At 35.4% G+C, this 12958-nt stretch overlaps 1 protein-coding gene across 1 annotated transcript in view; it reads left to right on the top strand.

The window, feature by feature from the left end:
- Positions 1–12958, top strand: part of PTPRD (protein tyrosine phosphatase receptor type D) — a gene marked incomplete at its 5' end in the record, with an annotated part of 288177 nt that overhangs the window by 183532 nt on the left and 91687 nt on the right. Inside the window, 2 exons of the mRNA XM_081317525.1 lie at positions 5717–5758; positions 6320–6417. Coding sequence (XP_081173651.1) covers positions 5717–5758; positions 6320–6417 — 140 coding nt within the window. The remainder of the gene's footprint in view (positions 1–5716; positions 5759–6319; positions 6418–12958) is intronic.

Genomic DNA, 12958 nt, shown 5'->3' with positions numbered 1-12958 from the left:
CAAAATCCATTTACTCATGCATGCTTATCACTCCATTATTTGCCTGTATGTAAACTACCATCGTAGATCAAATCCTACAGGCATGACTTTTATGTTACATTAAGTAAAGCAAACAATACTTATATACAAAAGAGGTTTGAGAACAACTGCCTGACCCATGCAGCTCAGTAACACTACAAGCTGTATGTACTCTGGATTAAATCATCCAGAATGCATTTTATCTTGTCCTGAGTTTAACCTAAAATATGTTTTCTGAGAATGAGGACAATCTGTTTTCTCAGTTTCTCAAATTTAGTTTGACTCCTTGACATATTTTACTTTGATATGAGAATGTAAAAAGAATAATGAAGACATGATGAATGAAAAATAGTTAATGTAAAAGGAAAGTAAAAACCAAAATTGCAACAAATTATTTGTCGAACAACATTGCACACAACTGAACAACTATCAGCGTCAGTTGGAACTATTGCAGCTTTGAATTTAATGATCATTTCATAGTTTTCTAATTTTATCCTACCTCATGTCTCTATAATAAATGTCAGTAGGGCAGGAAATTCAACATAATTTGAGATTTTAAAAATCTCATACCACTTTGAGACTTTTTAATGGGAAATAATGTACAAATGTTTTCAATGAGTAAATCAACACAAGGCCTTCTTCTCAGTATTCCTCCATATAGTATCTGTGTTTTTAACAAAATGAATTGAAAATCTCTCTTCAGATATTAAGAAATTCATTTAACCAACATATGAAAAGAGAAAAGGAGAATGCAGTCAGTAAATTTGCCCTTTGTTCTTCTTTGGCACAGTAAGCATGATGTAAAGACCTCTCTGCCCATTTCAATAGGGACAAGGTCCAATCTACTACTACTACTACTACTATTTCTTCCTCTTCTTCTTCCTCCTCCTCCTCCTCCTCCTCCTCCTCCTCCTCCTCCTCTTCTTCTTCTTCTTCTTCTTCTTCTTCTTCTTCTTCTTCTTCTTCTTCTTCTTCTTCTTCTTCTTCTTCTTCTTCTCCTCCTCCTCCTCCTCCTCCTCCTCCTCCTCCTCCTCCTCCTCCTCCTCCTCTCTTCTCTTCCTTTTCAGATATTGGTTTATACTGGCTTCAAATGTCTGAATAGAACTAATATCCTAGTAAAAGTGCATGGCAAGCCAGTTGAGTTGTATCTATTCAAAGCTGGATCCAGCTTTGTATTCACAGAGGATATAGTTGAGACCATATTGCAGTGGTAGATATCCAAGTTCTCATTCTTTCTTTTGCAATTCTGTGTGATATTTATGACTACAGGAAGAAGAATTTTCAAATAATTTTCTCAGTCTCTTCTGTGAGAGGAATCTTCGCTAAATTTTGGAACATTCTATGAACTGCAGCTTTTTCATCATTGGAGGTTATCCATTATAACTTATAGGAGTTTGAACCTATTATAATTGAAAATAACAGGAAAAAAACAATTCAAAAAGAAACATTGCAAAACCTGTGGTAGAAGTAACAAGAATGTTTAATATTCTTATATTTGCAGCATCACAACTGTAATTTAATTAAAAAGAATTCAAAAATCAAAAAACCAAAAGAAAAGCTCATTTGTAAAATTTTAAGTTATTAATTAATAAACCTATTTTTCTTAATATTAAATCAACATCAAATGAGCAGTAGGCTTCACATTATACATATTGGTGCAGTCATCTCTTGACTACATGCATACAAAAAGCTTGATTCAAACATAAGTTGTGTTAGGCGAAGGCAATTTCTTGCCTTCCTCTTAAACCAAAACCATGATCAAATCCTTGATCAGATGTGATGATTGTAGCATTTCTCTTACTTTACTTTGTTTTTTCCAGTCGTGTCCATATGTAAAGTCACTTGTGTAATGAGCAAATATCAAAAGATGTAAAATGGGGCACATTCGGCAGATTTCTCCCATTCTGTAAATCATTCCATGCAATTGGAGAACTAACAGGAACAGTCACGTGTCCATTTTTTGGACACGTCCCTTCTCTGAGGGTGATAAATATGAAGTCTTAATCTGTCCATGATGTTACTCTACCTGTTTCTTTTTCTTGTAAAAAAGGAAAGGAAACAAAAACACCTGTCAAAAGAGCAGTGCTGAATGAAGCCAGAGGGAGAAGCCAATACTGCTGTGCCATGGGGAGCCTACTTTTTACCGAAGTTTGATGTTCTTTTGAGAGATGACATGTATATAAGCAGTTTAGATAACATTTGACCTATGTATTGCAAAGCCCTGGTCGGACAGTCATCTCTATGGAACCAGACGTTCTCACACACTATTTGCTGTCAAAACTAAAGTGGCCAATAAGGGATCTCCCCAGCAACCTGAATGAAAGGTAGCATCCTTGCAAGCAACCAAAAGTGGCCAGTTCTGACCATGTCAGAATCTGTGTTGTATGGGAAGCATCTCTGATTGTTCATACAGCATAAGTTGATAAAGTTAACGTAGTTGATGTAGTTTATAAAAAGCTGAGGAATTTAAGACAACATCAGGACGATATTTTCTGAAAATATGTCAATAAGGAGCTTAACCCCAAGAGATGACATAATTTTTTAAACCCATCTTCAGTGTATCTGTTCTTAAGGTGTATTTGCTTTCTTACTTTTGTTCCCCATGGGAAGCTGAGCAAATGTGAATATTTAGCATTTTTAATCCTTAGGATGAATGGCAAGAATGCTACTACTGCTCATGTGCTTTTGTTCACGTATGTCATAGCTTCTTTATGTGCATTATAAAATTAGCACTTTCTTCAGAAACACGCACCACCAGAGAATTAGATGTAGCTAGTAACTGAAGAATGCTATATCTCTAATATACCTGGGCAAATGGGATGCTTGACAATGAAATCTGATACATGCATGTTTTTGTATTGTGTGGCTTGCACCAGGGCTACATAATTTCCATTTCTGTGTTATTTGGTTTATTTTTTTCTCATGTCTCTTTTAATATAATGGGGGAGTATGGAGGGAAGAAAACATTGGCATATGCTGTTCCACCCATATCTGTTAATAAAAATGCTCTTAGGATACATTGTCATGCAAATATGCATCAGCAGTGGATGCTTTCCAGATTCATAACATCAAGCCATCTGTATCCTACAGTATTTAAGTTAAAATGGACTCTTGAATGCAGAAGCCCATTACCAGTTGAAATTTGTTGACCATGCTGAGTACAATACTTGGCCTTCTGCTACAGTTGTATAGCCAAAAAAAAAGCAAATTTCATTTTCAAGTTAATAATAAATATAACAATACTCATCTGTATGCAGTATGCTTTAGAATGTATAAATGATAAATAAACTGTGGGTATGAAATAAAAGGTAGAGAATTAAGAAGAGAAAGAAGGAAGAAGGAAGGAAAGAAAGAAAGAAAGAAAGAAGAAAGAAAAGAAAGAAAGAAAGAAAGAAAGAAAGAAAGAAAAGCACGCACACTTGTACTACTTTTCTATTTATTTCCTTTGATGAGATTATTGTGAAATTTAAGAAAAGGCATTCATTTTATATAATTCATAAACATAATAATCAGATGGTTGATTCCAGAAATGGTTCAATTTTCTTCTTAAATAAAGTTATCCCTTCTGCTTAAACAAGTGAACAAAGTGTTTACCACATTTTGATAAGAATCGAATCTCCCCTTGTAGAAGGAAGATGCTCATATAAATAGCACAATAGAGAAGGAATTCTTGTCTTAGATGTTTCCATATGTATACGATAAAAACAGTTAAAATCGTGGAAGATGATTTTAACATCTTGGACTATTTATCTCTGCTAAAGAGTGAGCACCATTGAAGATTCTGTTATTTCCATATAAGCCTGCGTTTGAGGCTTATTATTTACAACTTATCTAATATATCATAACAGTGATATCTCGGTTTTCAATAATATAAAATTGAATATTGAGATCCAGTTCTACAATAATATGATCCACTAATACAGCTGTCTGGTTCTGTATGTGAACAAATTAGAGTAGTCTGACCTTTTTGTCTCTTTCTCAGTTCTGAATGTCCACGTTGTATTGTGCATGCAGAATAGTACCTCGGTCTCTGTAAAAAAAAATTGACTTGATATGATGGTGTGCTGCTGTTACTAATTTCTTTCCCATTTCCAATTGGCTTTACTTTTTACAGCTTTGAGCAGTAATTCAGTCCCCTACGCCTCCCTGATTGGCTCTGTGTCCTCCCTCTCTAGCCAAACTACCACTCAATCCTTATATGATAATAACTCTCTCCCACGATTCGCTCGAAAAGGTCTAAACATCTTTGTCTATTATTTTCTCTGTTCACTGTTTTAGATGTTCCATTATTCAACTTCCATTTCTGAACAAGCCTAGCATTTTCTTGTGCCTTTTTTTTCCTTTCTATATTGTGTCACCGGGATGCTCGATCTGGATTAAAAATGTGTTGGCTATTTCAAAAAACAAACCACCCAGAGTAAATATTCCATAATGAAGATATGAGAAATATTGAAACATCTTCCAAATCAATTAAAATATTGTTTATTTTCCTTTCTGAAAGTTGTTTCCATAATGTGTGGGCTTCATACGCTTACCAAACAATCGAAAGAACTGTTATGTATCTAATTAGTTTTGCCACATCATATTACCTTCCATAGTGCTATCTTCAGTGCCACCAGCAGGATTTAAACGACATGCTGGTGATGACCTTTCTTTCATTAAGCCAGGAGTTCTTTTCACCCTAGTAAGAACATGGCAAATGTAATTTCTATCTTTATATTATCATTTCCTGATCATGACACATAAAGCTGTGTAGCATCATGCAAACTGATTTTTGTAGAATACATCTTTCAGAGTTGCAGTGGTGAAACAGCCTGACCTGTGGAAAATATGGCTTCCAGCTTGAGCCCCCCACTCCTTCTTTCAGTTGCCATCTTTCTTTTGTTTACACATAATGTCCATACATCTGGGGTTTACTAGTTTAAAAATCTAGCCAATTTTATGTCTCCCTACGACAAGCTATTCTAGGCAAGCTTACAATATGGGAACTACATTGAATGGGTGAAAAAGTCACCCCCACCTCCCCATCAGCAGTTGAAAAAAATATACCCATTTGAGCAAATACTTGTGGATTTGCTAAAATCTTTAGCTGGCAGATCATGCTAGTTGACCCCATTTCGCCCCTTTACCCTGTCTCCAATTTACCCTGTTGGTTTTCTATCCCATCTCATCCCATTCCATCCCTTCCCTGACCCTTCTCAATGTTCACTGTTTTTCCATCTGTAGACAAAGATGTTTACACCTGAAGTAGATTGTAGGTAATATCTGGGGGTTGATAAAGGGACGGGATTGAGATCTTTTATCTTTTCTCTGAGAAAGTAGGGTGAACTGCATGTTTGTGTTTCACAAAACTGATTCTGTACAACCCCTGCCACTACAATCTGCTACTAGTGGAAACATTTTTGAAGCTTTAAATGTCTGATGTACAATCTTGTCTTTGTTGACTGTTGTCTATAAGCTGCAGAGCATGTTTACTCTGACTATCCATAGCTGCATGTGAATGTCCTAAATTTTTTGTAACTTGTTTTAAAAAAATCATTAGATTATTCTTTGCCTTAATCAACTTCTCCAATTCTTGAAATACAACAATTACTTTAAGAACCAAGCTATTCATTTATTTCATTTCATTCAATTTTATAATTACACGTGAGGTTTTTTTTTTCTTCCCCTGTTTTATTTTCGAAATGTCTTTTTGCAGGACCACGTTTCTCTGGTTACCCTGGTAACCTACATTCTTCAAGTTAGTTTTCCTCATAAGTTATTTTCTCTCAACTATTTAGGACTCTTTGATTGGTTTCTCCTTGCCTTTGATTCACATTCTCTTCATCTAAGTCCAGCACCATTTCCATTTCACGCACTTCAAGACAAAAGGTTATATGTGACATTACGAGTCATTATTCAAACAGAAATGAACATAAGGTCTAACTATCTCATTCTTTGCACTTAGCTAACTTCATTAAGCTTTGGCATAATACATGTGTGTGTAAATATATATATATATTTACATTATTATTATATATATAAATATATATGTATATATTCATTCTAACACAAGAGAATAGTTGTTTGGTGAAATTGCTTGATTTTTAAAAAAAAATTGTTTAGTAATCTGGCTTCAGAGCTCATCTCTTCAGAGCATGTGTTGCTTTGAGTGACTAAACTATATGCCTGCTTCTATCACCTTAAAACATCTGTACTATTTACACCTTTTATAGACATTTCAATTGCTTTGTTTTAAAATGTGAATATTAATATTCGTCTTTCATTATTTTTCAATTTTATCTTTTTTCTACTTTAACAGGTATGGCCAGCCATCCACCAATACCTATTTTGGAACTTGCAGATCACATTGAAAGACTGAAGGCAAATGACAGCCTGAAATTTTCCCAAGAATATGAGGTAATGACCCCCAGGTTTCTCAATGGTTGATTCATTGGTAATTTAGAATGTCAATATTAATGGATTGGAATAAACTCTCAGTAGATACAACTTCTCTCCATACATATAAACATAAATTAATGTAATTCAAATAGAAGTCAGACAAATTTTCGAGTAAGACTGAATTCCTAATGAAATGGTATACCAAGCTTGCTGAATAGAGTAAGATTTCATCACAGGTATTTTAGGATTAATTGCTTCATTATTTTCATGCTATTACAAATATTTAAAGCAAATTCTTAACAAGTTAGCATTTTCTCCCAGAATATATTTTCAATAAGTTCATATCTTGTTTGGATAGCAAAGGATTTTAAATCTCTTTGGGAGATATTCTGTCCAAATCAGTTTGTTTTATCATTGAAATAGAATATAAATAGGTAGGAAAAAGAAAAGGGGAGGGTGGAAGCATCCTAGTAATTGGGTAAATGAGAGCAATGGAAAGAAGTGACTTAGATAACAACAGCATGTTATCTTTTTCTTTTAGTATCAAGAAATACTTGGAAACATTTAACTCTTACATGTCATTCTAAAATTCTAAAAACTTAGAAATTCAGTGTTAACCACTTCAAGAATAAAATCCTGAAATAAATGCCTAACAAAGAATAAGGAAAAAAATGCACAGCGTGTTAGTAATGAATGGATAAGACAGTTAATTCAGTTAAATTCAATGCAAGTAAAATTAATATATAAATACTTTGGGCAGAAATGAAAAGAAAATTCTTACATGATAATTTTATTTTGTCATATGTGTAGCTTAATTTACAATTCCATAAGAATTTAAGTAATTTCAGAATTGGGTTGATTCACAGAGTAAATGTTGCCTGTAGTAAGGATTGGTATAGTTATTATTACCTCACTGTTCATTAATTCATGAGTTACACATTGTAATAGTATCATGGGAAGCTATTATGAATTACCTTTTAATATCCTATGGATTATCACTCCCAGGATGCACACAAACATTGAGAGATCATTCTCAGTAGATGTGGCTGAAGACAAGAGGGCCACATCCATTAAGTTACATTAATTATTGCTGCTTCCTGAAAAGCACAATATGTATGGAAAGCATGCAGAATTCTGATGGATTTTTCCCCCTTAAGAGCAGTTCTGTGCTGGGTCATGTTATTAGGGAAGATGGAGCTTCATAATTGGGTAGTGAGCAGTTTTCCGAGCTACTACTGAGTGACTCTTCCATTGGAAAGCATTAGAGGAATTTTTTTCTCCATATTTTTTTCCCCTCTACAATCCCATCAATCCCATCTACTCTCATCCTACATTGAAACTCTTTTTCTGACTTACTGCCACCACTACCACCACCAAATTTGGTCCCATTCTGTTCTTGGGAAATCTTGTTAATGAACAGACATAATCCCAAGGCTCTTTATGTAATTTTATTTCTAACGTTCCATTGTATCAGAAAATAAAAATTAAAGAGAAGAGAAAACCCAAATATTCAGAAAAAAATTCTGCTGTGATATTCCTAGCTAGTATTATAGTGAACAATAAATACTTTTCAATGCTATGATTTATTTCTGATAATTGGGACAGGTGACTAATTAACCAGAAAGCACTTAAGACTTTAAAAGGTCCATATCTTACTTTGTAACATGAGTTATCTGCTAGGAGAAGAAAGAGTTCCCTGTAACAAACCAGAATGTGAGTATCAGACAATTCCACAAGTCAGTACAAAGGTCAAGATTAGAGCAAAATGAAGAGCTGGGACCAACTTGGAGGTTGTTTTTATATAGCCCCAGAAGCTGGCATGTTTTGAAGTGGATCAAAAACATTATGTTTCTCTTTTCAAGGTGATGTGCTGATCATCTCCTTGCTTAGCCCTTGATAGGCACGTGTTCTTCAATTAGGCACCCTCCAGAATATACCTGCCCATTACCTGAACTTAGTCTTGTTCAGACTCATGTCCTATGAAGCTGCCATAAAGTGATGGTCTGTCAGATCTGCCTATTTAGCCTCTGACTTGAGAGGTTCAAGCAAAGCTATAACTTCACCACCCAGGGCATAGCATATTGAAACCTGTTAATTTCACACCCAAGAAGGAAAGGCATTGTCCTCAATAAAGATAAAATGGACTAATTGTGGCAGAATTTAAAGCTAGAGTGAGCAGGTGGAGCTAAGAGAATGGCTAGCTCGAAATCCCTGCAGGGAAAGATGCAATGAAACCTGAAACAGCCTCCCCGCCAAAAAAATTCCTGGAACCCTTATCTGGTTGTTCCAAGAAAATGCACTTCCTATAAATAGGCGAATAGCAATAAAGAAACTTCTCTGATCAGCTCACAGTGTCATTCTGGTTCCTTGCATCGGACATCAATTAAGTAACAGTTTTGTTGTCTTTATTGTGCCCCAGAATTTGCTGTTTGATGCAACCACATTAATGCACTTAACAGAAGAATACAGTTTGCATGAAGTTACTGGAATGGCAATACTTACTGTGCAACATTCTTCAAACAATTAAGTACTGAACTGTTAGGTTCTTTCTGAAACAAATACAAACTGTTACTAGAAATAACAGCTGCTAACACTAGAATACTAGTACTCCTTATAAGAAATAGCACAATGACATTTTTGTCAGCTGGCTCATCTAGCATCCTAATAGTATTATCATGTTCAACCGTATTATAAAACCCTTTAAACTCCAAGATGCAAAACTATTTATTCTAAAATATGGGTAGTTTAACAGCTTATTAATATATATTTATGCTTTCAAGCTTTCAAAATACACTTTCAATGCTTTGAAAGTAATGATTTTGAAACATACTGTCAGGTGACACTGACAGAATACAAATAAATTAGTCCTCTATATCTATTAAGCATGGATGCCTCCTTTATTACGAATAGTTTGATAGAAACTTCAATAAATGTTGCCTTTGGAATCCAGTTCTATTTGACCTTTACATGAATCTTTCAGTCCGTAGAGTATAAATATCTTAAGCAAGAGACATTTTAATAGCAATTGTATATTTATGTTTACAGTACTTATGTTCAGTTGCTTATCGGGTAATGATTCACTGTTAGATAAGGTCTTAAGCTTTGTCTGAAAAATAATCTCATTACTGTCAAAAATGAAAATGCAGCTTTAACATTCACTAAATTATATTGATTTGAAGGTCATGTTAGGGTTTAAAGTGACACTTAACACAATTAGCCAGAGATTTTATGCCAATTGCATGTAATTATTTAGTGTTAACAGTCACAGAGATCATGCAAACTGTGTATTTCATGAGGGATTTGTTGGTATTCATTTATTTCCTTTATATGAACTTCACAATGCTGTTCTGCACAGTATAAATTTTTAAAGTTATCTATATTTCCTTTTGCTGTCTGATCCAAAGTATATAGAATGAATTGTCTAAACCAGCATCCCCCAACCTTTTTGGCATCAGCAACCAGTACATGGGGAAAGGTTCTTTTCCACGGATCAGAGTGGGCATTTTGTGTCTGCATCCTGAGGATGGGGCTTTGCTTGTTTGTGCGGCTTGTTGCTAGCATGCTGTGGACTGTTATTGGTCGACAGGCTAAGGGTTGGGGACCCATGGTCTAAACATCTAAAGATTATCAAATAAGTTTGATAAAATAAAAGGCGCTATTTTTGGTAAAGCAAAAGATTCCATCTAAAAAAGGCTTTCAAGCTTTTTCAGGCTAACTTTAATTTAAAAAAATCCCAGAACCCTGATCAAGAGGCAAAGGTCTAAAGATAGAAATTTGGCAATAAAACTAAACTTGTACACATTGTAATTTATTTAATCAAATGTATATATTTAAGTAATTTGAATTTTACAAAAATGAATGTTCCAATTACCATCCTGGAAAGTTCCTTTGTTTATTATTTTGAAGTATGAAAAACAAACTGATATTGTGAATGTAAAATATTTCTAATGTACAAAGATTAAAAATTGAATTTCAAAATTACTTGGGATATTAATATATTATCCAAACAAATCAGTATACAGTGACTGGGATTAGATTGCTTTTCCTTAGAAAAATTGCTATGGACACCCTGAACGTCCTTCTTCCTGCTCCTCTCGAATCCCATCAAGAGTTCCATGAAAAACAGTTTGAAAAACCCTAGGCTATAACTTATTTTGGAATGTCTTTGATGTTTGGAAATTTCTCTAAGTTTTAAAAGAAATTTGATTTTGGTGTAGAAAATTCTTGTTTGAAGAACATAACTCCTTTGGAGAGCTGGAGTTAGATACATAATACTTTGAATCCGGTCCAAGCTCTAGTCTGCTTGAGTGATTCTAAAAATCTAAACATAAAGGGAAATGTCATAGAAAATTTAAAATAAAACCAATAAGAATAGCACAGTAAAAGTCATATATGAAAATATATCAGCTTCAGGTTCGCTAAAATGAATTATGACTGAGGTTCCTTGAAACAAATGGAGTATAACATAGACATGATTAATTGTTCAGTTGGATCTTGATTATGATTAATTTCAGTTGGACTGAAGTCAATAACAAATGAAAATTGTCAGTCATGAATTACTGCATTATCTGCCAAGAAAATACTGCAATATGCACCCAGAGATCATAAAACTACAAGCCTTGTGAACCCAAGGCTTTCTACCTGCCATCTAAAATGATAAAAGAAAGTGTCATAGCTAGATGTGATATAACTACAGAGGACATTCCTAAAGGGTTTCTGCTAAATCTTCAGCTGAGGAGGTAATTTCCATAACAGTGTTGTTCAGTGGAAGTAAGAGAGAGAAGACAATAAACAAATGCAACTGGTGATCAGGATCAAAAGTTGATGAGGACCCATGGTTTTATTGACACAAATCTAGCGGAGGGCTATAGATAGCACTCCATGCTGCTTGTTAAATTTATATTGTCATCCATTCATACAAGGTGTATTTCCAAAATACACCTTGTGTACTTCCCTCCATCCAGTGCGCTCCCACAGAGAGGGCCTCCTCAGGGTGCCTCCGATCAAAGAATGTGGATTGGTGGCCCCCAGGGGGAGAGCGTTCTCTGTGGGCGCGCCGGACCTATGGAACCGCTTACCGGTCGAGCTCCGGATGGCCCCCGACCTTCGCTCCTTCCAGCGCGATCTCAAAACCTTCTTTTTTGAACAAGCTGGCCTGGTCTGACGGGATGGGGTTGGGTTTTTTATAATTAGTTTTAATTTTTAATATGTATCAATTACTACGGGCATAGTTGTTTAATCACTTTTTAATTTTTGTATCCTGTTTTTTATTATGTATTGCCCTGTTCACCGCCCTGAGTCCTTCGGGAGAAGGGCGGTATACAAATTAAATTATTAAATTAAATTAATTAAATTAAATTAAAATATTACTTTTCTCTCTCTCTCTCTCTCTCTCTCTCTCTCTCTCTCTCTCTCTCTCTCTCTCTCTCTCTCTCTCTGTTATTGCAGTTAGTAGTACTTGTTAATAATGTTTACCTATATCCCTTTGATTTCCACTTAATAATAGTAGCCAATTACTTGCCTCTACCCTAGATCAGATTGTCTGATGTATGTATGTATGTATGTATGTATGTATGTATGTATGTATAATAAAACTAAAGAAGCTTTTTGCAACAAAGAGGAGCACATAAGAAGTTCCATCTGCGTGGGTTGCAAAGCTTACATGACAGAGATAGGCACAACTTTAGAGTGGTCTCTCAAGTCTCAAGTACTCTAGAAGCTGCATTGAAAACATTTTTTTTAAAATTCCATTTATATCCCGCCCTTCTCCGAAGACTCAGGGCGGCTTACAAGTTTAGCAGTAGCCTTCATTCTATGTATATGCCTGCTTATTAGGGCTTTCACACACACCTCAAGCGGCATTATTACAAAGTCAGCTTAATTGCCCCCAACAATCTGGGTCCTCATTTTACCTACCTCGGAAGGATGGAAGGCTGAGTCAACCTTGAGCCTGGTGGGATGCGAACCTGCACTAATTGCAGGCAGCTGGTGTTACTTAAGGAGGCATTAGCCCACTGCTCCACCAAGGCTAATTGACCACTCTCAACTGCAGCTTCTTAACAGTTGGAAAAGAGCTGCTTCATAACCAGTACTGGGTGATGTGAAGTTCCTTTTGTAAGTGTGGGTTTGGAGTAAGTGGTTTTTGCTTTGTGTTTTCAGATCAGTGTTTCCTTTCAGAAGAGGTTTGCTATTGACTGGACCAAGGTCACCCATCCAACCTCATACCTAAGACAGGATCAGAACTCCCAATTTCTAGCCTGATGCTTTAACCACTGCACCAAAATGGCTTTCTCTTAGAAGTATATACCCAGCCCTAATACATAGTGCTGAAGCCCATGATCTACTTTCCGCCCTCTATGTTTTATAGATAACCCTATTTAAGAATTAGGCTTTACAGTACATCGTAATGACTTGGAAATGTGTGTCTGAAATTTAGCAATTCTCCGGAAACGTTTGATTAGTGGATCTCAGTTCTGTGGTTTTCAATAGCAAAATCTGCTCAACAGAGTTATGCTGAATTACTGCAGGTATTTGAAAGGAAGAGAGGTGAGGGAAGAGA

This window comes from Vipera berus, assembly GCF_964194415.1.
Source record: "Vipera berus genome assembly, chromosome: 2".
NCBI lineage: Eukaryota > Metazoa > Chordata > Lepidosauria > Squamata > Viperidae > Vipera > Vipera berus.
Note: the sequence above shows the minus strand (reverse complement) of the source record. Positions and strands in the feature narration are given on the sequence as shown.